The following is a 25494-nucleotide window of genomic DNA, read 5'->3' as shown; positions in this document are numbered from 1 at the left end:
GGGTTGGTTGTTTAGAAACAAAACCGAGGCCTGTACAACTATGGGGCAAAACTAGGGTTGCCATGTTCATGGTTTCCCCGCAAATTGGGCTACTTTGAAAATGATGTCGCGGGTGAAAATGTATTGGTCGTGGGTGAAAATGTATTGGTCGTGGGTGAAAATGTATTGGTCGTGGGTTGCGGGTTTTTGGCCTACTTCTAAGTTGCACAGTGGCCGCCATGGAATTTCTCTTTTAAAAAATTATATATATTTCACTGTGACCTGCTGCTGCTGACTATCAGGCAGTGAGGCAGGCTGTTGCTGAGTGACTGAGTGGTGGGGAAGGCCGGTGTGTTGAGAGAGCACTGCAGCATGCAGCTTAGTCCACTATTGGCCGAGTCACGTGAGTGAGAGGAGACAAAGCTGCACACTTGAACGTCTTGACAACTTTTTACCAGTTGTAGGTAGGCTATTTAACTTGTCATTATGCGCAATGGAAAATTTGAAATGGAAGTTATGGAACTCCATCGCGTGCTTCTGCTATGGGGAAAAGTCCTCAATGAAACTGACATTAAATGTGGAGAATGATACATTTGCATCGGTTGGCCATCAAGTAGCCTATTAATGTCTATGCCATTGTAGGCTGCCATTTGATACAATAAATAATGAAAATGACTATCACTGAAGTCCTTGCAAATCAATCTGTGCCACTTGTGTAGCCTACCTGGAGCTGGCAAACAGATTTAATAAATAGCCTATAACTTCAGTGTATTGTTGTTGTAGCCTTGTGTTATTATCCAATCATTAATGGCCATGTTTAGTTAATTAAATTGGAAGTTATCGAAGCTCTATCGCAATTGGCAATCAGTTGTTAGAATGTATTAGATTGACAGTAACGGTCAGTCAGATTAGGCTATAGGTAAATAAAAATGAAAAAAATAAACACTGGCTGTTGTTGACAAGCATATTCAGTTCATATACAGTGAGGGAAAAAAGTATTTGATTCCCTGCTGATTTTGTACATTTGCCCACTGACAAAGACATGATCTGTCTATAGTTTTAATGGTAGGTTTATTTGAACAGTGAGAGACAGAATAACAACAAAAAAATCCAGAAAAACGCATGTCAAAAATGTTATAAATTGATTTGCATTTTAATGAGGGAAATAAGTATTTGACCCCCTCTGCAAAACATGACTCCAAGTCATTAAGGATTTGAGGCTGACGTTTGGCAACTCGAACCTTCAGCTCCCTCCACAGATTTTCTATGGGATTAAGGTCTGGAGACTGGCTAGGCCACTCCAGGACCTTAATGTGCTTCTTCTTGAGCCACTCCTTTGTTGCCTTGGCTGTGTGTTTTGGGTCATTGTCATGCTGGAATACCCATCCACTACCCATTTTCAATGCCCTGGCTGAGGGAAGGAGGTTCTCACCCAAGATTTGACGGTTCTTGGCCCCGTCCATCGTCCCTTTGAAGCGGTGAAGTTGTCCTGTCCCCTTAGCAGAAAAACACCCCCAAAGCATAATGTTTCCACCTCCATGTTTGACGGTGGAGATGGTGTTCTTGGGGTCATAGGCAACATTCTTCCTCCTCCAAACACGGCAAGTTGAGTTGATGCCAAAGAGCTCCATTTTGGTCTCATCTGACCACAACACTTTCACCCAGGTCTCCTCTGAATCATTCAGATGTTCATTGGCAAACTTCAGACGGCCCTGTATATGTGCTTTCTTGAGCAGGGGGACCTTGCGGGCGCTGCAGGATTTCAGTCCTTCACGGCGTAGTGTGTTACCAATTGTTTTTTTGGTGACTATGGTCCCAGCTGCCTTGAGATCATTGACAAGATCCTCCCGTGTAGTTCTAGCCTGATTCCTCACCGTTCTCATAATCATTGCAACTCCACGAGGTGAGATCTTGCATGGAGCCCCAGGCCGAGGGAGATTGACAGCTATTTTGTGTTTCTTCCATTTGCGAATAATCGCACCAACTGTTGTCACCTTCTCACCAAGCTGCTTGGCGATGGTCTTGTAGCCCATTCCATCCTTGTGTAGGTCTACAATCTTGTCCCTGACATCCTTGGAGAGCTCTTTGGCCATGGCCATGGTGGAGAGTTTGGAATCTGATTGATTGATTGCTTCTGTGGACAGGTGTCTTTTATACAGGTAACAAACAGATTAGGAGCACTCCCTTTAAGAGTGTGCTCCTACTCTCAGCTCATTACCTGTATAAAGGACACCTGGGAGCCAGAAATCTTTCTGATTGAGAGGGGGTCAAATACTTATTTCCCTCATTAAAATGCAAATCAATTTATAACATTTTTGACATGCGTTTTTCTGGATTTTTTTTATTTATTCTGTCTCTCACTATTCAAATAAACCTACCATTAAAATTATAGATTGATAATTTCTTTGTCAGTGGGCAAATGTACAAAATCAGCAGGGGATCAAATACTTTTTTCCCTCAGTCGTGGTCAAAAGTTTTGAGAATGACACAAATACTAATTTTCACAAAGTCTGCTGCCTCAGTTTTGATGATGGCAATTTGGATATACTCCAGAATGTCATGAAGAGTGATCAGATGAATTGCAAAGTCCCTCTTTACCATGAAAATGAACTTCATCCCAAAAAAACATTTCCACTGCATTTCAGCCCTGCCACAAAAGGACCAGCTGCCATCATGTCAGTGATTCTCTCGTTAACACAGGTGAGAGTGTTGACGAGGACAAGGCTGGAGATCACTCTGTCATGCTGATTGAGTTAGAATAACAGACTGGAAGCTTTAAAAAGGAGGGTGGTGCTTGTAATCATTGTTCTTCCTCTGTTAACCATGGTTAGCTGCAAGGAAACATGTGCCGTCATCATTGCTTTGCACAAAAAGGGCTTCACAGGCAAGGATATTGCTGCTAGTAAGATTGCACCTAAATCAACCATTTATCGGATCATCGAGAACTTCAAGGAGAGAGGTTCAATTGTTGTGAAGAAGGCGTCAAAAATATCTCATAACACTGAAGCAGCGAACTTTGTGAAGACCAATCCTTTATTTTATATTTGAGCTTCTTCAAAAAGCTACCCTTTGCCTTTGACAGCTTTGCACACTCTTGGCATTCTCTCAACCAGCTTCACCTGGAATGCTTTTCCAACAGTCTTGAAGGAGTTACCACATATGCTTAGCACATGTTGGCTGCTTTTCCTTCACTTTGCCGTCCGACTCATCCCAAACCATCTCAATTGGGTTGAGGTCAGGGGATTGTGGAGGCCAGGTCATCTGATGCAGCACTCAATCACTCTCCTTCTTGGTAAAATAGCCCTTACACAGCCTGGAGGTGTGTTGGGTCATTGTCCTGTTGAAAAACAAATGATAGTCCCAATAAGCCCAAACCAGATGGGATGGCGTATCGCTGCAGAATGCTGTGGTAGCCATGCTGGTTAAGTGTGCCTTGAATTCTAAATAAATCACAGACAGTGTCACCAGCAATGCACACCCACACCATAACACCTTCTCCTCCATGCTTTACAGTGGGAACTACACATGCAGAGATCATCCATTCACCCACATCGCGTCTCTCAAAGACACGGCGGTTTGAACCAAAAATCTCAAATTTGGACTCCAGACCAAAGGACAAATTTCCACCGGTCTAATGTAATTTGCTTGTGTTTCTTGGCCCAAGCAGGTCTCTTCTTATTATTGGTGTCCTTTAGTAGTGGTTTCTTTGCAGCAATTCGACCATGAAGACTTGATTCACACAGTCCCCTCTGAACAGTTGATGTTGAGATGTGTCTGTTACTTGAACTCTGTGAAGCATTTATTTGGGCTGCAATTTCTGAGGCTGGTAACTCTAATGAACTTATACTCTGCAGCAGAGGTAACTCTGGGTCTTCCATTCCTGTGGCGGCCCTCATGAGAGCCAGTTTCATCATAGCGCTTGATGGTTTTTGCGACTGCACTTGAAGACTTTCAAAATTCTTGAAATGTTCCGTATTGACTGACCTTCATGTCTTAAAGTAATGATGGACTGTCGTTTCTCTTTGCTTATTTGAGCTGTTCTTGCCATAATATGGTCTTGGTCTTTTACCAAATAGGGCTATCTTTGTGACAAGGTAGGGGTGCTACCTTGTCACAACACAACTGATTGTCTCAAACGCATTAAGAAGGAAATAAATTCCACAAATGAACTTTTATGAAGGCACACCTGTTAATTGAAATGCATTCCAGGTGACTAACTCATGAAGCTGGTTTAGAGAATGCCAAGAGTATGCAAAGCTGTCATCAAGTCTCCTGAGTGGCGCAGTGGTCTAAGGCACTGCATTGCAGTGCTAGCTGTGCCACTAGAGATCCTGGTTCAAATCCAGGCTCTGTCGCAGCCGGCCGCGACCGGGAGACTCATGGGCAGCGCACAATTGGCCTAGCGTTGTCCAGGGTAGGGGAGGGAATGGCCGGCAGGGATGTAGCTCAGTTGATAGAGCATGGCGTTTGCAACGCCAGGGTTGTGGGTTCGATTCCCACGGGGGACCAGTATGAAAAAAAATAAAAATATGTATTCACTAACTGTAAGTCGCTCTGGATAAGAGCGTCTGCTAAATGACTAAAATGTAAATCAAGGCAAAGGGTGGCTAATCGAAGAATCTCAAATATTTTGATTTGTTTAACACTTTTTTGGTTACTACATAGTTTTGATGTTTTCACTATTATTCTACAATGTAAAGAATTGTAAAAAGTGGAATGAGTAGGTGTGTCCAAACGTTTGACTGGTAGTGTACATATTAATATTAAATTCAGTGATTGAAATTACTACCCCATCCTCAGTAGCCTATTCCAGCAGACTATTGGGACACACAAACACTTTTTACCTCGAAATCGCCAAACTATTCATGTCGAATAAAGTAGTCTGGTAATTTGAACTAAGCAAGCTGCTAAATCGTTCAGTTTACATCTTGCCTAGGCTACTGTAGACTATCTGAAGATGTAGGCCTATCAGGGGCTATAGGTTACCTGCATCTATCCAAGCAAACCATGGCAAAGTTTAATTACAATCATAAACCCAGATCTTGGAAATGGGCCATTTTATAACTGTTTGTAGTCTTAAAATCTGGCACATAATAATGGCACAATTGCCAGAAATAGCCTAACATTCGTCCAAGTGTTTCTTGCTCAGAGATTGAGATCCTCTCTCCAACTTTCATCACTCAAACTCTCCTGTCGGATTTATCAATAGTTACCCACATGCGCAAAATGGATTTATTTACAATTATAAACTGTGTTCGAGCCCTGAATGCTGATTGGCTGAAAGCCGTGGTATATCAGACCACATACCATGGGTATGACAATAAATAGTATTTTACGTTGTTTATAATACCAATAAGGCACACTGGGGGTTTGTGGTTTATGGCCAAAATAACACAGCTAATGGCTGTATCCAGGCACTCCGCGTCGCGTCATGCTGAAGAACAGCCCTTAGCCTTGTATATTGGCCATATACCATACCCCCTCCTGCCTTATTGCTTAATCAGCAGTCAAACGAGTTAAATCGACATTCATTGATGGAAAATGATCTGGTGAGTAAGCTATATTTAGTCGCCAATGTTTATTGAAAACACATACATTTGCACAATGAGCACTTGTTGTCTCTCAAGTACATCCATACAGTTGTTGGCAAGTTAACATTAGCTCACGAGCAAATTTGAGCCATATTAGCAATTGACATGAAATCAGTCAAAACACTTAAAAACAAGACATGGTATCAAGAACAAGATGAAACGAGCTTAAACGAGCCACTTACGATTCCCCACATGGCAGTTTCTTGTCATTCTTGCAAGCAATCTGGCTATGCAGAATCACAACAACACGCTGACTTCTGCCCCATGGAAGCGCGCACATCGTTTCGTGATGACGTCAGCTAACCCATCTATACCACAGATAGAACAATGATAGATATTTCACAAGATGTATACATGTGAAGCATCCGGTTGGTGTTTCCACTCACTACCAAATATGATAATATGGTGATGAGCGGAAGCCCAGTGGCCGGCAGTGGAAGAAGATGAAGCGAAATGGATTTTGGCCGAAATTCTGCAAATTTTCTCATCGATGAAACATTTGATCTCCATGCAGTTTTCTGTTTCCAAAACTAGAATCTGTAACAAACAGAGTGGACTCCGTTTTGTAGTCTTTACCCTTTTCCAAAGTTTCTAAAAATTGCATTGTTTAGGAGTGCAAGGGCGAATTGAGTTATTGCACACGCGCACTTCACAGAGTAGGCGTTCCCTAACAGAAATATGCAGACAAATGCTAGAACACGCCAATAGGATCTCACTAGCTAGTGCTTGGCTCTGCCCATCTCCTTGCTTGTTTATTCCCACTATGATTAATTTGCGCCCATTGGAAACGACAGGCTATCTTGGGTTAGTTATACAAAATATTTGTATATACTGTTGACAAACGGAAAATAACTCGCGTGCATTGTTTTGATTGGCCCTCATGTTTTCCAAACCGGAAATGGCATGCCCTCGAAATTGACAGCACTCCCGAAGATGGCGGGGGTGTTTGAGGTGGAGGTTGATGGTGTAGAACACGATCATGGACTCGGACATCACGATGAACCAAATCAGGTTAGGGTACCACATGTGTTACGGTTGTAGAATCAGAAAAAACGAATTGCGTGAATTGTGAAGTGCTCACAGCCAAGGCAATATGGACTAGACCTGCCTCTTGCACCGGCTAGTAAACGTCACACGATGTTAGCTTTGTTAGCTAACTAACTTCCCAGCTGTCTTCCCTTTTAGCTAGACAGGTAGGCTATCATGAGTGCATGTCTCTATTGAGTGCATTAGCAAAACCAAGTATATTATAGTGCCGTCAGCTACAACACAAACGTACAACTTGAAGGGCCATCATCATCACGCCCTTGTCTTGTACATGGTAGCTGATAGCTAACTATTTAGCTAGGTGGCTATTTAAGTAGCCAAAGATATCTAACTAAATGGATCATTCTGGTTTAGCTGCCTCCAATTTGCTGCTTTTGCTTGACAACCCGTTTCCCTTTGCAATAACAATTGCATCAGTGATGTAGCAGTAGCTAGCACTCATTAGATGGCACTCCATGCAATAGCTGATGTGGCAGACTGAGTCAAAGGTCATCTAGCTGACGCCTAATCCATCCTCTGTCCTGGCAGCTCGAGCTCTCTAATCACTATTTTGGACCAAAGGCTAGTGTTCTCACCATTTAGCTATAATGGACAGAAACGGTGCCTATTCTCTTTGTTGGCCAGCAGGGTTCATCCCTTGTAGTATTCACATGTCTGTCCACAACCGACAGCCTCCCAACCCAAATGATCACTGATCAGAATACAGACTGATTTAACGTTTTCATTTTTGATGCAATCATTGTATTTTGTAGATATATTGTGACTGTTTATTTCAGAGGTTCTATGTGAATGTATGTATATGTAGATTTGTAACTAATTGATTTAGAAGCGTTTGGAATCATTGTGAATGTCTGTTTGGTTTGTTTTCACTTTAGGTCGACTTGTCCCATCTGTCACCGGAGGAGAAGTGGAGGTCAGTCTCTAAACACAATTATTCATTCTGACTGCAAATTAGATTTACATCACAAGTCAAGTCAAGTTCAACATTATCTTGTTTTGATGCAGTCTGATTATTGATATAATGTAGAGCCCTTAGTTTATCAATGTTTCCTTCCAATGAAAACTGGTATGATTGTGACTATTATAAGAATCTATCCAGATACTTAGTGATTTATCATATTGGATACCCATGCCTGAGCTCTAGGTTGATTGTAGTCTATGTGTGTTTGTGTGTGTGTGTGTGTCTGTCTTCATAGGTTGGAGCATGCCAGGATGCATGCAAAACACAAGGGCCATGAGGCCATGCACGCTGAGATGGTGCTGATCCTCATTGTCACCCTGGTCATTGCCCAGCTGGTCCTTGTGCAATGGAAACAGAGGCACCCCAAGTCCTACAATGTAAGACACACAGACAATCTCACTCTCACACTGCACAGTCATGCTCACGCAGACACACAAACACATGCTGACTTGCGTGCAGAAGAGGAAATACACAGCATGCCCTGCACACACCTGCAGGCAAATCATACAAATCATACTTCACATACTGTACAGACAAAATGTCCACAGACCAGCTTCTTCAACTGTACACTGTCTGGTTCTCAGGATTATTCAGCCTCAAATTGAACTATGTGTGTCTGTGTGCGTCTGTACTTTAAAATGTGTGTTCTCTTCTTCTAGCTGGTGACTCTGTTCCAGATGTGGGTGGTCCCTCTGTACTTCACCACCAAGCTTCACTGGTGGAGGTTCCTGGTCACGTGGTTAATCTTCTCTGTGGTCACTGCATACGTTACCTACCGCGCCACACGTAAGCCACTGGAGTGCACCACGCCCAGGTAAGGACCCCTACACAAGGCCAGGTAGTATCTACACACATCCATATGATACCTCATAATATACAGAATGCCTAGGTGATGCATGATGAAATGGTCATGGTAAGAGGTCAAAAGTCTCAAACCCAACCTGTCTTGCAGTAAGTGCTACTTTAGTCAAAAAAATGATCTATGTTTCTTCACATTCACCTCAGTTAGCTGAAATATGTCTGAATGTTCCCTTGTTTCTGTGGACAGGCTGGTCTACAAATGGTTCCTCCTCCTTTACAAGATCAGCTATGCTACAGGGATAGTGGGCTACTCTGTCGTTATGTTTACACTGTTTGGCATTAACTTGATATTTAGGTAAGATCTGGTTATTTCTTGGCATAATTGTGTATTTATGGACAATACCAGTGGTTAACAAGGATCATCCTTGTGTAGTTACAGTGGGGAAAAAAAGTATTTAGTCAGCCACAAATTGTGCAAATTCTCCCACTTAAAAAGATGAGAGAGGCCTGTAATTTTCATCATAGGTACACGTCAACTATGACAGACAAATTGAGAAAAATTAATCCAGAAAATCACATTGTAGGATTTTTAATGAATTTATTTGCAAATTATGGTGGAAAATAAGTATTTGGTCACCTACAAACAAGCAAGATTTCTGGCTCTCACAGACCTGTAACTTCTTCTTTAAGAGGCTCCTCTGTCCTCCACTCGTTACCTGTATTAATGGCACCTGTTTGAACTTGTTATCAGTATAAAAGACACCTGTCCACAACCTCAAACAGTCACACTCCAAACTCCACTATGACCAAGACCAAAGAGCTGTCAAAGGACACCAGAAACAAAATTGTAGACCTGCACCAGGCTGGGAAGACTGAATCTGCAATAGGTAAGCAGCTTGGTTTGAAGAAATCAACTGTGGGAGCAATTATTAGGAAATGGAAGACATACAAGACCACTGATAATCTCCCTCGATCTGGGGCTCCACGCAAGATCTCACCCCGTGGGGTCAAAATGATCACAAGAACAGTGAGCAAAAATCCCAGAACCACACCTAGTGAATGACCTGCAGAGAGCTGGGACCAAAGTAACAAAGCCTACCATCAGTAACACACTACGCCGCCAGGGACTCAAATCCTGCAGTGCCAGACGTGTCCCCCTGCTTAAGCCAGTACATGTCCAGGCCCGTCTGAAGTTTGCTAGAGTGCATTTGGATGATCCAGAAGAGGATTGGGAGAATGTCATATGGTCAGATGAAACCAAAATAGAACTTTTTGGTAAAAACTCAACTCGTCGTGTTTGGAGGACAAAGAATGCTGAGTTGCATCCAAAGAACACCATACCTACTGTGAAGCATGGGGGGTGGAAACATCATGCTTTGGGGCTGTTTTTCTGCAAAGGGACCAGGACGACTGATCCGTGTAAAGGAAAGAATGAATGGGGCCATGTATCGTGAGATTTTGAGTGAAAACCTCCTTCCATCAGCAAGGGCATTGAAGATGAAACGTGGCTGGGTCCTTCAGCATGACAATGATCCCAAACACACCGCCCGGGCAATGAAGGAGTGGCTTCGTAAGAAGCATTTCAATGTCCTGGAGTGGCCTAGCCAGTCTCCAGATCTCAACCCCATAGAAAATCTTTGGAGGGAGTTGAAAGTCCGTGTTGCCCAGCGACAGCCCCAAAACATCACTGCTCTAGAGGAGATCTGCATGGAGGAATGGGCCAAAATACCAGCAACAGTGTGTGAAAACCTTGTGAAGACTTACAGAAAACGTTTGACCTGTGTCATTGCCAACAAAGGGTATATAACAAAGTATTGAGAAACTTTTGTTATTGACCAAATACTTATTTTCCACCATAATTTGCAAATAAATTCATAAAAAATCCTACAATGTGATTTTCAGGATTTTTTTCTTCTCATTTTGTCTGTCATAGTTGACGTGTACCTATGATGAAAATTACAGGCCTCTCTCATCTTTTTAAGTGGGAGAACTTGCACAATTGGTGGCTGACTAAATACTTTTTTCCCGCACTGTAGTTATTTTATCTCAGAATCCTTCAAATATGTTTTGATTTATGGAAGTGGCGCCAGAGCTTTCTTTGCGAAGTTGTAAAGTTTTAACCATGATAATAGTGTCTTGATGTTTTTGGTTTACTTTATTTCCAGAATAAAGCCAGAGGACGCAATGGATTTTGGTGTGTCCTTGCTGTTCTATGGTCTGTACTATGGGGTCCTGGGTAGGGACTTTGCTGAAATGTGTGCAGACTTCATGGCATCGACAGTGGGGGTAAGTATCCAGGGCCTGTCAAGTTGGTAGTTGTACAATATCTCACTGACTAGTTTTTTTTTATAGTAAAGGCTGTGAATCTGTCCAGCAACATTACATTGTGTCTCTGTCTTCTCTAGTACTACAGTGCGTCTGGAATGCCCACCAAGCACCTCTCTGACAGTATCTGCGCTGTGTGTGGCCAGCCCATTCTGGTCGACGTCAGCGAGGAGGGAATCATCGAGAACACCTACAGACTATCCTGCAACCATGTGTATCCTTTATCATTTAAGAAATATTCTCTAGATAAATATGCACGTAGGAGCATGATGTTGTGGTAGAACTGGTTTGTCTGTTGCATAAAAGCTGTAACTCTGTCTGTCACGGAAAACATGTGGTGTACGCACACAAAAGCCAAAGGGAAATTGACCAAACAAACATGCGCATGAACTTTATCTCTGAGATATGACTGTTGTTCCCGTGAACATCAGTAACACTGTACCATGTGCCCATCCCACTTCCTGTTTCTATAAATAATGGTGCCCTATGTCGTCTCCTGTAATGACTCTTCCATGAGGTGAAATGTCACGTTTTATGGCATTTGTGGTACCAATGTTCACATTGAGGACATCAGATTTTAATAGCTTACTGGTGAGCTTGCTGATATGGTTATTACAGTGTGCCACAGGGAAGTAGGAAAAAACCATCCAGAATTGTGTATTTCACCAAGCAGTTAGCTATGCCTACAGCGTTTGACCCGATTTGACCTAATGTTTCATATTTGGCCATATTTTGCAGTTATTCTCATGTTTTTTAAGATTGAATGCACACAAATGTAACACCACCCCTCCACCTTCTACCTGGCTCCTTAACTCTCTCTGCCTCAGATTCCATGAGTTCTGCATAAGAGGATGGTGCATCGTGGGAAAGAAGCAGATATGCCCGTACTGCAAAGAAAAGGTGGACCTGAAGAGAATGTTCAGTAACCCGTATCCTTTACTCTTCTGCGCTCATATGAGTGTTTGATGTCTAATATGTCTCTTTCGTATTGTGTGTGTGTCTGTCTTTTGCTCTCATGTTGCGATTTGTCTCACTCATTGTGACTCATTGTCACTAATTGTTTCGCCCAGTGTCCTTGTCTGTTGGTTAGCATGATGGGGATGACAGGGTCACACAGTACAGAGGTCAAGTTAGTTTCACTCTGCTTGGTCATGATGGGAATAGGTTGTGTTTCCTATAAATGCTAAAGTATTGGGAAGTTTACACACAGTGATGTTGTTCATTGACATGTAAACACAAACTGTTACGGATGTTCCAGAGATGTTATTGTCCATTCCCCACTATCAAGACTGATTCTAGTAAGGTCCTGAAAGATCTCACAATATATTATCACAGACTGGATATGTGAATTGGTTTGTAAGGGTTTGGTTTGGGGGTGGGGTCGTCACTTGTTTATATCTCCTTGACCCATAATACGAAGCTGGGAGAAGCCACATGTCATGTATGGACAACTCCTGGACTGGCTCCGCTACCTTGTTGCTTGGCAACCTGTAATCATTGGATTTGTCCAAGGCATCAACTACATCCTGGGGTTGGAGTGACCTGGGAAAGTGGAGGAGAGGGACACACAAGCAGTATGGAGATGGAAGATACTTCACTGGTCTGACTGAGGGAGACTTGGAGTCCTCACTATGGACTATACGAACATCTATTATAAACTGTGTCTATACCTGTACTATTTGTATAGATTTATAGGCACATAGTATCTGTATTTAAGATTTATTTGAATTTTACAAGAAATCTGGGTTTGGATGTCGGTTTAATTTTAATTTTTGTTTAGTCTATCACAACTAAAACAAATGCAGTGTACATTTCATAGCATAGTAAAATGGTTCTCAGTTTTTTGATGGAGATGCTTTTTCAAAATAATTTGTCTTAACTTTTCTTGTTGATATTTGTTGGATTCTACGGTAATGAGTGGTTAACACGGCTCAGATGAATGAGTGGAGTGTTGCAGAGTGACAGTCTTTCGTTTTGTGTGTTAAATCCGCGCCTTTTGTTAGTGAAGGTCCTGGTTGAATGTGGCGGCTGGGGGGAGAGTTTCTGGTTCCTCAGGAGCACTAGTCTCAGACAGTGTATCCTATCCTACTACAGTCATCTTTTTAAGAGGGGCACTCTTTCTCCAATATGCCCTCCTCAAGCCTCCCTCAGACGGCCTCTCCTGTCTGTATTCAGCCCAGATGGCTCTCCAGGAACAGGTACTGTAAAAGACAGTGTATGCAAAAAGGTGAATAACATTTGATAATTTTGGTTGTTTACTTTATTGTCGTGTTTTTGTTCTTGTCTGTTAATAAACGTGACGCAGTCAAGCTCAGGTGTAGACGTTACTTAATTTAGACCATATTTACTTGAATAGAATAGGTAATGACCTGGGGGATTTTGTATATAGCTTCCTGTATGTCAAGTTCTGGGAAGGAAACTTACCAGACCGAAACTTCTGGATCAGGATTGGGGGTCACCCACTGAAATATTGTGTTGTCAGTTCTGTGAGAAAATACAGCATGTTGATCAACATATATTAATCTGTATTTCACCCCAATATTTCACATTTGTTAAATGATTCATGATCATGTGTTAAATGAATCTCCATATTATGCTTGGTAAATATCAGCATAACTTGCGCACAGGGAATTCCCTCTTGTGTGTCAGTTTGCATGTTTGTTTAGGGTGGGTGGTTGAAGAGGAAGTGACTGTGTGTATATATAGTAAGTAAATGAGGTAGTGTTGTTAGAACCAGCATTTGTTGACCATCTCACAGTAGTCAGACAGAAGCCCAGTATGGAGTTAACAATTCCTCTCACCGGTAAGAGATCCTCTAACATTCTCACACACACCTTCACTGATGTATGCTGAGTATGGGAATATTATTATTTTCTGCTGCATATGTATCTACATTTCTGTGTTTGTGTATGTGCCTGTTTTGCAATGGCTGAGGGTGTGCTGTATCTCTTCACTACAGCTTTCCTGGGATTTGACAGGATCCTGCCCTCAGAGGCCTCTAAAGGTGTGTGTGTGTGTGTCTATCTGCCTGCCTACATGATTTTTCAACATTTCAAAGGGTCTCTAACTTCAATTGTTATTTTCCAGATTCCACACAAGTGCCATCTCCCAGAATTCTCCAGCCCATAAGGTTCAGAATAGGAGCTGTTCTAGGTAATGAATTCTGCTATCTCACAGTTTTTATTAAAGTGGTAATATCAATCATGGCCATGGATACTATGAAGTGTTTAAACTCACAGAACCCCTGGTCTTCACCACCGTGTTTTAGAACCTGGGTTCTGGGTATACGGTCTGATAATTATATTCTGGTGTAGATAAGGACCACAGTTTTTAACAAACAGGATGTGCTTGTCATACACAGGACAGCGGTTGGTTATTGAATGTAAGGCAGACCCAGGCCTTCCTGATGACTTTGCCCTTGTCTACTGGCTGGTCAACAGCACATTCCCAGAGGTAGCCTACACTGATGGCAGAGTATCAGAAACAGAAGAGTAAGTACTGGGGTTTGCTTCACATGCAGACATTATTGGAAGCTTTGAAGCCTACGCCAAATCATGACTCTTACTTTTTCTTATGCGTGTAGAGTAGGCAAAGTGTTCAGTATGAGTTCTGTTCAGCTGTTGTACTATATAATATGTGGAAGGAGTGTTGGCTAAGTGTTATAAATGTGTTGTTTTTAGATCAGTTTCAGAGGACGGCAGGGTGATCCAGAGGAGTCTGGTGTTTAAGAGCGTGACTGCAGAGGACTTCAGTTCCACCTTTACCTGTGTGATAAGCAGCCCGGCTGGGCTTGACCAAAGGACTGTCACACTGATGCACAATCACACGGCTAGATTTCCCACTCCTTCACCCACTCCCAATACCAAACCGAGGCGAGAACAATGAGAGGAGATATAGGAAAAAGGATCAAAGAAAAACACGCCAGCAAGAAATGAGAAGATAGATGGTCTTAGTCCACTCGTGTATCATCAATAGTTAAGTGAAAAAGACAATGAACACTTACCAACAAAAAGCCCTTCTATTGCTCTATCTACTGGCAATAGTCAAGTATGGATTCTAACGCAATAATATTGAGGACTCAAAAATAATGACTAACAAAGGATGGATTTAAAAAAGAATACATTAAAACTGTGACCATACACATGTTTTTTGCACTGACTCACAACTGTAACCTAGATTAAAGACAATGTAGTTCAGAGGGAACTTCTCTTCATCTGCCCTTATTCTTTCACATCTGTTAGAAATTGATTAAGTTGTGTTTTATCATAACAAAGCGACACCATAAATGTCCTGGAAGTAGGCAGCCACTGCAAATAAGATTGTATCATGTAATTTGTGTGCACCTTGTAAGCACATCTCAAGCATTGATAAGAGTGCATTTACATCAGCTCACTATTTATGTAAAGCATGATAACGACAATGTTATATTTTGTGTATAGTTAATACATGTGTGATGGCCTATAAATATACATTTTCAATGGGATTAATTGGTTTCACAGTACCTTTTACTCTTATTTTGATAACCCCTCACAGTAGCCGAGTGAGTGACCTCACTGCCTCTCTCAGTAGTATAGTGTAATGCTACTGCCACCTTGTGGCTGCTTTTCTCATTACAGATTTCCACTTACCCTTTCCACAGTTATTTATATTTTGTTACAAAGCAACCCTGAAGTATCCATATGTTTCTTCCCCAATTCCCTTAACCTAGCAACATTCTCTTTGTCTTTATAAATACTGTAGCCAGAGTATTGCCAGTCAGTGGTTATTCAGAGAGTTAGAGCGGCTGTGGCTGGGAGCTTCAGCACCAACCCCTAGCTCGTCCAGGCAGCACTGCAGGTTGGCGTTCCTGTCAGGGTGGTGGTTCTCTTTGATCTTCTTCCTGATGATGGAGGCTGTCTCCTCAGAGACAGACGAGCACTTGCTCTTATTGGGTAGGAAGCGTTGCAGTAGCTCCTGATTGGCGTTCTGGGCCATGCCCAAGAGGAAGCGCAGGAAGACGTCCAGGTTTCCATCGGGGCTCTGCAGGCTCCTCTCTATGGCGCTGCGGTGAATGTCCAGCAGACCGGGGTTCTTGAACATGAGTGAGAACTTGCTTTTCAGCAGCTGCTCTAGCATGTTGTTTCCTGTGCACCTCCAGGTGAGGAACACGTAGAGAGCAGCCAGGTATTCCTGCATGGTGGAGTGGATGAAGGTCTGGACCTTCTCCTGGTACATGACAAACTGCTCGATCAGGAACTCAATGTACAGGACACTCTTGGTGACGGCCTCAGCGACCTCCACCCCGCAGTCCTTCCAGGTGGCCTTGTCAATGACCATCTGGTTCTTCTCCAGCATTGTGAAGGCCAGCTTGCCAAGCTTCATCAGGAAGTCACTCTCCTCTTCTGGGGTGCAAGAGGCAGAGCCCCTGGCGCCACGCACACGCAGGTGCACCAAGAGAAGGTGGGTGTACATCAGGGTCAGCCCCTTGGGCAGCTCCACATCCGGCCCCTTCTCCCTGAACGTGCGCTGGAACAGTCCGCACACCACCCAGCAGAACATGGGCAGATGGCACATGATGTGGAGGGTCTTGCAGGAGGTCTGGTGGGCGATCTCCTTATCGGCCTGCGCCGGGTCCTCAAATCTTCTCCGGAAGTACTCCTCCTTCTGTTTGTCAGTGAAGCCGCGCACCTCCAACACCTGGTGCACAGCCTGTGGGGGCAGCCGACTGGAGGTGAGCGGGCGGGAGATGATCCAGAGGAGGGAGGAGGGGAGCAGGTTTCCCCTGATCAGGTTGGTCAGCACCACGTGCATCATGGCCGGCTCGGTGCTATCACACCAAGTCTCTGTGCGGTGGAAGTCCAGGGGATGTGCATACTCGTCCAGCCCGTCACAGACGAACATGACCTTGCCGTCGACGCACTCGAAGGTGGGCAGCACCTTGGTCTCAGGGTAGAGGGTGTGGACGATCTCCAGGAGGCTGGTCTTTAGGTCCAGCATGAGGTTGAGCTCTTTGAAGGGCAGTGGGAACAGGAAGAAGACCTGCTTGTGCTCCCACTCCTCGGCCCAGTCCATAATGAACTTCTGCACGGCCACAGACTTCCCCACCCCGGCGATGCCGTTGGTCACTATAGATCTGACATGCTTCTCATAGATCATATTGGGGTCAAATATTTACCTGCAGGTTATCAGCTTCACCTTCTTGTGATTGGTGGACAGCTTGTCAATCTTTCTGACCTCGTGTTGGATATTGGGTCCAGCATTGCCTCCGTCTGTTATGTAGAGCTCATTAAAAATACTGTCAAAGGCCTTATGGTCTCCCTGCTGGGCAAAGCCCTCGTGCATACTGCTATACTTCCTCAGCAGAGTGAGTCTCAGCTCATAACGCACCTCATCTGCACAGAGAAAAACAGGGGAAAAGGAGACATTAAAGGCACAATTTAGTATATTTCCTCCTGTTCAATGGCCATTTCAATGAATTATTTTAGTGTATAGCCCATTGGTTCTTGAAGTACTGTATAATGTATAAAAGCCTAATGAGCTTAGTACAACTATTCATATAATAATTCAAAGTATATATATTTTTATTATACTGAAAAAATATATAAACGCAACAATTTCAAAGATTTTACTGAGTTACAGTTCATATAAGGAAATCAGTCAATTGAAATAAATTCATTAGGCCCTAATCTATGGATTTCACATGACTGGGAATACAGATATGCATCTGTTGGTCACAGATACCTTAAAAAAAAGGTAGAGGCGTGGATCAGAAAACCAGTCAGTATCTGGTGTGACCACCATTTCAAATCAAATCAAATTTTATTGGCCACATGCGCCGAATACAACAGGTGCAGACATTACAGTGAAATGCTTACTTACAGCCCTTAACCAACAGTGCATTTATTTTAAATAAAAAAGTAAAATAAAACAACAAGAGCAGAAGTAAAGTAAAATAACAGTAGGGAGGCTATATATACATGGGGGTACCGGTGCAGAGTCAATGTGCGGGGGCACCGGCTAGTTGAGGTAGTTGAAGTAATATGTACATGTGGGTAGAGTTAAAGTGACTATGCATAAATAATTAACAGAGTAGCAGCAGCGTAAAAAGATGGGGTAGCCATGATTAGCTGTTCAGGAGTCTTATGGCTTGGGGGTAGAAGCTGTTGAGAAGTCTTTTGGACCTAGACTTGGCACTCCGGTACCGCTTGCCGTGCGGTAGCAGAGAGAACAGTCTATGGCTAGGGTGGCTGGAGTCTTTGACAATTTTGAGGGCCTTCCTCTGACACCGCCTGGTATAGAGGTCCTGGATGGCAGGAAGCTTGGCCCCAGTGATGTACTGGGCCGTACGCACTACCCTCTGTAGTGCCTTGCGGTCGGAGGCCAAGCAGTTGCCATACCAGGCGGTGATGCAACCAGTCAGGATGCTCTCGATGGTGCAGCTGTAGAATTTTTTGAGGATCTGAGGACCCATGCCAAATCTTTTCAGTCTCCTGAGGGGAATAGGCTTTGTCGTGCCCTCTTCACGACTGTCTTGGTGTGTTTGGACCATGATAGTTTGTTGGTGATGTGTACACCAAGGAACTTGAAGCTCTCAACCTGTTCCACTACAGCCCCGTCGATGAGAATGGGGGCGTGCTCAGTCCTCTTTTTTTTTCCTGTAGTCCACAATCATCTCCTTTGTCTTGGTCACGTTGAGGGAGAGGTTGTTATCCTGGCACCACACGGCCAGGTCTCTGACCTCCTCCCTATAGGCTGTCTCATCGTTGTCGGTGATCAGGCCTACCACTGTTGTGTCGTCGGCAAACTTAATGATGGTGTTGGAGTCGTGCCTGGCCATGCAGTCATGGGTGAACAGGGAGTACAGGAGGGGACTGAGCACGCACCCCTGTGGGGCCCCCATGTTGAGGATCAGTGTGGCAGATGTGTTGTTACCTACCCTTACCACCTGGGGGCGGCCCGTCAGGAAGTCCAGGATCCAGTTGCAGAGGGAGGTGTTTCGTCCCAGGATCCTTAGCTTAGTGATGAGCTTTGAGGGCACTATGGTGTTGAATGCTGAGCTGTAGTAAATGAATAGCATTCTCACGTAGGTGTTCCTCTTGTCCAGGTGGGAAAGGGCAGTGTGGAGTGCAATAGAGATTGCATCATCTGTGGATCTGTTGGGGCGGTATGCAAATTGGAGTGGGTCTAGGGTTTCTGGGATAATGGTGTTGATGTGAGCCATGACCAGCCTTTCAAAGCACTTCATGGCTACAGACGTCAGTGCTACGGGTCGGTAGTCATTTAGGCAGGTTATCTTAAGAGTCCTTGGGCACGGGGACTATGGTGGTCTGCTTGAAACATGTTGGTATTACAGACTCAGTCAGGGACATGTTGAAAATGTCAGTGAAGACACTTGCCAGTTGGTCAGCACATGCTCGGAGTACACGTCCTGGTAATCCGTCTGGCCCTGCGGCCTTGTGAATGTTGACCTGCTTAAAAGTTTTACTCACATTGGCTACGGAGAGCGTGATCACATAGTCATCCGGAACAGCTGGTGCTCTCATGCATGCTTCAGTGTTGCTTGCCTCGAAGCAAGCATAGAAGTGGTTTAGCTCGTCTGGAAGTCTTGTGTCACTGGGCAACTCGCGGCTGTGCTTCCCTTTGTAGTCTGTAATAGTTTTCAAGCCCTGCCACATCCGACGAGCGTCAGAGTCGGTGTAGTACGATTCAATCTTAGTCCTGTATTGACTCTGTGCCTGTTTGATGGTTCGTCGGAGGGCATAGCGGGATTTCTTATGTTTCCTGTAATCCATGGCTTCTGGTTGGGGTATGTACGTACGGTCACTGTGGGGACGACATCATCGATGCACTTATTGATGAAGCCAGTGACTGATGTGGTGTACTCCTCAATGCTATCTGAAGAATCCCGAAACATGTTCCAGTCTGTGCTAGCAAAACAGTCCTGTAGCTTAGCATCTGCGTCATCTGACCACTTTTCTATTAACCGAGTCACTGGTGCTTCCTGCTTTAGTTTTTGCTTATAAGCAGGAATCAGGAGGATAGAGTTATGGTCGGATTTGCCAAATGGAGGGCGAGGGAGAGTTTTGTATGCGTCTCTGTGTGTGGAGTAAAGGTGGTCTAGAGTTTTTTTTCCTCTGGTTGCACATTTAACATGCTGGTAGAAATTAGGTAGAACGGATTTAAGTTTCCCTGCATTAAAGTCCCCGGCCACTAGGAGCGCTGCATCTGGATGAGCGTTTTCCTGTTGATTTATGGCCTTGTACAGCTCATTCAGTGCAATCTTAATGCCAGCATTGGTTTGTGGTGGTAAATAGACAGCTATGAAAAATATAGAGTCTTGGTAAATAGTGTGGTCTACAGCTTATCATAAGATACTCAGGCGAGCAAAACCTTGAGACTTCCTTAGTATTTGATTTTGTGCACCAGCTGTTGTTTACAAATATACACAGACCGCCACCCCTTGTCTTACCGGAGTCAGCCGTTCTATCCTGCCGATGTAGCGTATAGCCCACTAGCTGTATGTTGTCCATGTCGTCGTTCAGCCACGACTCGGTGAAACATAAGATATTAACGTTTTTAATGTCCCGTTGGTAGGATAACCGTAATCTTAGGTCATCCAATTTATTCTAAAATGATTGAAGATTGGCTAATAGGATTGATGGGAGAGGCAGTTTACTTGCTCGCCGTCGGATCCTTACAAGGCACCCCGACCTACGTCCACGATATCTCAGTCTCTTTCTCATGCGAATGACGGGGATTTGGGCCTTGTCGGGTGTCTGTAGGATATCCTTCGCGGCCGCCTCGTTGAAAAAAAAATCTTCGTCCAATACGTGGTGAGTAATCGCTGTCCTGATATCCAGAAGCTCTTTTTGGTTATAAGAGACGATGGCAGAAACATTATGTACAAAATAAATTACAAATAACGCGGAAAAACACAAATAATGGTACAATTGGTTTGAGGGCTGTAAAACGGCAGCCATCTTCTCCGACGCCATTCTCATTTGCCTCATGCAGCGCAACACATCTCCTTCGCATAGAGTTGATCAGGCTGTTGATTGTGGCCTGTGGAATGTTGTCCCACTCCACTTCAATGGCTGTGCGAAGTCGCTGGATATGGGTGGGAACTGGAACACGCTGTCGTACACATCGATCCAGAGCATCCCAAACATGCTCAATAGGTGTAGATGTCTGGTGAGTATGCAGGCCATGGAAGAACTGGGACATTTTCTCCATGGGACATTGTCAGCTTCCAGGCATTGTGTACAGATCATTGCGACATTGGGCCGTGCATTATCATGCTGAAACATGAGGTGATGGCGGCGGATGAATGGCACGACAATGGGCCTCAGGATCCCGTCACGGTATCTCTGTGCATTCAAATTGCCATCGATAAAATGCAATTGTGTTCGTTGTCCGTAGCTTATGCTTTCCCATACCACAACCCCACCGCCACCATGGGGCACTCTGTTCACAATGTCGACATCCGCAAACCGCTCACCCACAGGACGCCATACGGTTGTGAGGCTGGTTTGACTTACAGCCAAATTCTCTAAAACGACGTTGGAGGTGGCTTATGATAGATAAATAAACATTTAATTCTCTGGCTACAGCTCTGGTGGACATTTCTGCAGTCTGGGATCTTTTATTTCAGCTTATGAAACATGAGACCAACACTTTACATGTTGCGTTCATATATTTGCTCAGTGTATATTACATTAATCAAATGAAATAAAGAGGACGTGCATACTTCTCTTGCAAATGTCAGTGAGGAAGTCAGCCAGGCGCTTGAGGCCCATGTCCTTCAACAGGGCCTTGGTGAGCTGCAAGGCCACCTCTAGGTCATAACACTCCAGCAGTCTGTCCACCAAGTCCACCATGTCCATGCCCTGGGGAGGAGCGCTGAACGACTCTGGGTAACGATTCCACAGCGTGATTTTAAACTTCCTCAGATCATCCTGCCCCAGCTTCTCCAGTGTCTTCCTGATGGCCTTGGATCCACAGAATGAAATACAAATAAGAAGAGAAGAGAAAAGAAGAGCAATTCTCTAACTCATCCACTCAACTCTCAACTTTGGGGACATGTTGACATTTGTGGCTGAACACACAGTACATCAGCCCACCTTGAAGGTGAAGTCTACAGTCAGGGCAGGGTGCCTCTTCTCATCTGGGTTTTTGATCAGCTCTGGTCTTGGAGGAAGTTCCACTGCAGGACCCTCTGCTTTAGGTGCAGAACTTCGAGACCTGGAGAGGTGGTGGGAGATGAAATATCACTACACATACTGGTGCATGAGCATTCACACAGATATGACCACTTTGTAAACAAATGGACATACATCCACAAACACCCACATTATACTCCCACTAAACCCAGGAACAAATACTCACAAACACATATACATAATTACCCCATAAAAACACACTTGAACATAATTTTCATCCTGTCTGTGACTGATAAATCATGGAGGACTGTTCTTACTTCCTGGTTCTGGTCTCACAGTCATCACTGTCCAAAGAGTAGCAGCTGGAGTAAGACTGTTCTTTCCAGCTGGACTCTGTAAATATAACATCACATGGACAATGAATCATCAGCACTAGAGTGAAACAGTGGTGCTTCAAGGAGCCGTCTTGAACATAATAAGATAATACATATGTTGACATACTGTAACCCTTTACAACAGTCTGTAAAAAACAATGTGTAATTCAAGTGTATTTGTTATGTGACTGAATGCTTTTGTACATGTTTTTTTCATTGTACTGCATGTTAATGTAAGTGTATGAGTGTCTATAAAGTCAACAAGCATGTTTTAGTGTACCTAGTAGCAGATGGTTCAGTTTCTTCATCCAGTTCATCCGATTGACAGAAGTCATCACTGTTGACGGAATTGTAGCTGTGGACCGGGGATCGAGCCCTTTCCACATCATGCCTACCAAACACACACACACACCAAATATGAATGACTGAGGATGGATGGTGAAAGGATCAAGACTTGGACAAACAGGAAACTTTATTGTGGGCACGTGACATGTGCTGTGTGTTCTGGTATGGTGGTCACCAGTGAGTCGTGTCCATTGGTCTAAGGCCATCTTCCAGGTCCAGGGAGGGTCTCCTTTCAGGCACATAGAAAGTCTCCTCTCCCTCATCAGACACAGAGATACTACTTCTTCCTCGGCCAGACACCCCCTCTCCAAACGGAAAACTGACATCTGATATTGTGTCCCCTCCATCATGTTCCATCGTGTCAGCCCCTCGCCCTGCCATCCTGGAGAACCTCAGGGGTACAGGTTCAGGGTCACAGTTCAAAGTCTGAAGTCAATGGCTACTTGACCAGTGCCAGACAGCACACACCTGTGGATGCAATAAAAAAATACACGCACACCTGTGGATGAAGGTTAAATATTGACAGTAGATCAAATGCATGTAAACATACACCACCGTTCAAAAGTTTGGGGCCACTTAGAAATGTCCTTGTTTTCGAAAGAAAAGCATTTTTTTTGTCCATTAAAATAACATCAAATTAATCAGAAATACAGTGTAGACATTGTTAATGTTGTAAATGGCTAGTCTCAACGTCAACAGTGAAGAGGTGACTCCGGGATGCTGACCTTCTAGGCAGAGTTGCAAAGAAAAAGCCATATCTCAGACTGCCCATCTTCATCTTTTCTTTGTATTGGCCAGTCTGAGATATGGCTTTTTCTTTGCAACTCTGCCTAGAAGGTCAGCATCCCGGAGTCACCTCTTCACTGTTGACGTTGAGACTGGTGTTTTGCAGGTACTCTTTAATGAAGCTGCCAGTTGAGGACCTGTGATGCGTCTGTTTCTCAAACTAGACACTCTAATGTATTTGTCCTCTTGCTCAGTTGTGCACCGGTGCCTCCCACTCCTCTTTCTATTCTGGTTAGAGCCAGTTTGCACTGTTCTGTGAAGGGAGTAGTACACAGCGTTGTACGAGATCTTCAGGTTCTTGGCAATTTCTCGCATGGAATAGCCTTCATTTCTCAGAACATGAATAGACTGATGAGTTTCAGAAGAAAGTTATTTGTTTCTGGCCATTTATAAATAAAATAAATAAATACATTGGTCATTTAGCAGACGCTCTTATCCAGAGCGACTTACAGGAGCAATTAGGGTTAACGCCTTGCTCAAGGGCACATCGACAGGTTTTTCACCTAGTCGGCTCGGGGATTAGAACCAGCAACCTTTCGGTTACTGGCACAACGCTCTTAACCACTAAGCTACCTGCCGCCCGGAGCAACTGAGCCTGTAATCGAACCCACAATTGCTGATGCTCCAGATACTCAACTAGTCTCAAGCAGGCCAGTTTTATTGCTTCTTTAAATCAGCACAACAGTTTTAAGCTGTGCTAACATAATTGCAAAAGGGTTTTCTAATGATCAATTAGCCTTTTAAAATTATAAACTTGGATTAGCAAACACAACGTGCCATTGGAACACAGGACTGATGGTTATTGATAATGGGCCTCTGTACGCCTATGTAGATTTTCCATTAAAAATCAGCCGTTTCCAGATACAATAGCCATTTACAACATTAACAATGTCTACACTGTATTTCTGATCAATTTGACGTTCTTTTAATGGACAAACAAATTGGCTTTCTTTCTGGAAAAAAAAGACATTTCTAAGTGACCCCAATCTTTTGAATGGTAGTGTACATTCATCATAAGTAATTATATAACCATTACAGACTTGCAAGTAGGCAAATCTTACCATGAAGAAATACCGACGTGTTCTGTTTGAGGCAAGCTTGTTTTGAAACCTCTCTGCTCCTAAATCCACTTTTTGTGTCACTTAAGCCGATTCAATATACTAAAACATCATATTTACGCATTCAAAATACACTTAACACAACAGAAGGGACAAAAAAACCGTCTCTAATGTCACGGTTAAAATGCTCCATATTTGTCTAGACTAGAGACAGGGCCGCACTAAAGTATGGTCCGACAAAGACAAAACTGTAGTAGGGCTACTTTCACTTTCAAAGGTACCTCCTACTAAGGGTTGCCGGGTCTAGTTGAAATATCTAGACCAATCATCTCTCAAAACCCGCCCACAAGGCCTGAAAACTAGCCCAACATTTGTTTTCCATAAGGTTATCAAATTAAGAAGGAAATCGATCTAACTACAGGCTAAGAAGCAAACTTCGGTTTTCTATCAAAATAATAATGATTGCGAGCTTAACAATATGTTGCAAGAGAAAATATAATTTGCCCTTAACTCGCCACATACTTTTCCATCAATGGATGTCTAGTTAACTTGTTTTGACTGCTATGATTAAGCAACAAGGCCAGAGGAGTTGTGGGATATGGCCAATATACTACAGCTAAGGGCTGTTCTTAGGACACTAGCCCTTAGCTGTTGTACAGTGCATTCGGAAAATATTCAGACCCCTTCCCTTTTTCCACATTTTGTTACTTTACAGCCTTATTCTAGAATTGATTAAATTAATATTTTTCCTCATCAATTTACACACTACCCCATAATGACAAAGCAAAAACTGTTTTTTATAAATGTTTGCAAATGTATTAAACTCAAAAAACAGAAATACCTTATTTACATAAGTATTCAGACCCTTTGCTATGAGACAAAAAATTGAGCTCCTGTTTCCATTGATCATCCTTGAGATGTTTCTACAACTTGATTGGAGTCCACCTGTGGTAAATTCAATTGATTGGACATGATTTGGAAAGGCACACACCTGTCTATATAAGGTCCCACAGTTGACAGTGAATGTCAGAGCAAAAACCAAGCCATGAGGTCGAAGGAATTGAGCGCCGAGACAGGATTGTGTCAAGG

General features: G+C 43.6%; 3 protein-coding genes across 5 annotated transcripts in view; 1 reads left to right on the top strand and 2 right to left on the bottom strand.

Moving 5' to 3' along the window:
• The window catches only part of LOC121573641 (short transient receptor potential channel 2), a 49678-nt gene extending 43469 nt beyond the window's left edge, over positions 1 to 6209 (bottom strand). For both annotated transcript variants that reach the window (XM_041885772.1, XM_041885773.1), the window contains exon 1: positions 5753 to 6209. The gene's annotated coding sequence lies outside the window, so the exon portion shown is untranslated. The remainder of the gene's footprint in view (positions 1 to 5752) is intronic.
• Positions 6210 to 6332: 123 nt separating this feature from the next.
• Positions 6333 to 13013, top strand: LOC121573639 (RING finger protein 121). 2 transcript variants are annotated; one of them, XM_041885770.2, is made up of 9 exons: positions 6334 to 6581; positions 7493 to 7530; positions 7814 to 7955; positions 8238 to 8392; positions 8627 to 8734; positions 10545 to 10665; positions 10785 to 10918; positions 11532 to 11633; positions 12125 to 13013. In XM_041885770.2, exons 1-9 carry the CDS (start codon positions 6474 to 6476, stop codon positions 12243 to 12245), a joined length of 1029 nt encoding a protein of 342 aa, XP_041741704.1. In that variant the 5' UTR covers positions 6334 to 6473; the 3' UTR covers positions 12246 to 13013. The 2 variants fall into 2 exon arrangements, with proteins under 2 accessions (XP_045078410.1, XP_041741704.1); XM_045222475.1 differs by lacking the exon at positions 8627 to 8734 and having other exon boundaries at positions 6333 to 6581.
• Positions 13014 to 16854: 3841 nt separating this feature from the next.
• On the bottom strand, positions 16855 to 25032 carry LOC121573640. Its single transcript, XM_041885771.1, has 7 exons — positions 24409 to 25032; positions 22737 to 23029; positions 22497 to 22607; positions 22160 to 22235; positions 21804 to 21924; positions 21431 to 21671; positions 16855 to 17075 (listed from the first exon to the last, which is right to left on the bottom strand). Exons 2-7 carry the CDS (start codon positions 22909 to 22911, stop codon positions 16855 to 16857), a joined length of 945 nt encoding a protein of 314 aa, XP_041741705.1. The 5' UTR covers positions 22912 to 23029; positions 24409 to 25032.
• Positions 25033 to 25494: the final 462 nt, after the last annotated feature.

Source organism: Coregonus clupeaformis, chromosome 9 (assembly GCF_020615455.1).
Source record: "Coregonus clupeaformis isolate EN_2021a chromosome 9, ASM2061545v1, whole genome shotgun sequence".
Classification (NCBI taxonomy): Eukaryota; Metazoa; Chordata; class Actinopteri; order Salmoniformes; family Salmonidae; genus Coregonus; species Coregonus clupeaformis.
This window is presented reverse-complemented; position numbering and strand designations above follow the sequence as displayed.

What these genes read in the sequence shown, in the direction of transcription:
- LOC121573639 (XM_041885770.2), top strand. Translation starts at nt 6,474, where the DNA reads ATGCCCTCGAAATTGACAGCACTCCCGAAGATGGCGGGGGTGTTTGAG. An exon ending in GGCATTAACTTGATATTTAG is followed by an intron (nt 8,735 to 10,544) that starts GTAAGATCTGGT and finishes CTTTATTTCCAG; the next exon opens with AATAAAGCCAGAGGACGCAA. An exon ending in AAGAGAATGTTCAGTAACCC is followed by an intron (nt 11,634 to 12,124) that starts GTATCCTTTACT and finishes CATAATACGAAG; the next exon opens with CTGGGAGAAGCCACATGTCA.
- LOC121573640 (XM_041885771.1), bottom strand. Translation starts at nt 22,911, where the DNA reads ATGATGGAGGGGACACAATATCAGATGTCAGTTTTCCGTTTGGAGAGG. An exon ending in CCAATGGACACGACTCACTG is followed by an intron (nt 22,608 to 22,736) that starts GTGACCACCATA and finishes TGTGTTTGGTAG; the next exon opens with GCATGATGTGGAAAGGGCTC. An exon ending in TGTGAGACCAGAACCAGGAA is followed by an intron (nt 21,925 to 22,159) that starts GTAAGAACAGTC and finishes CCACCTCTCCAG; the next exon opens with GTCTCGAAGTTCTGCACCTA.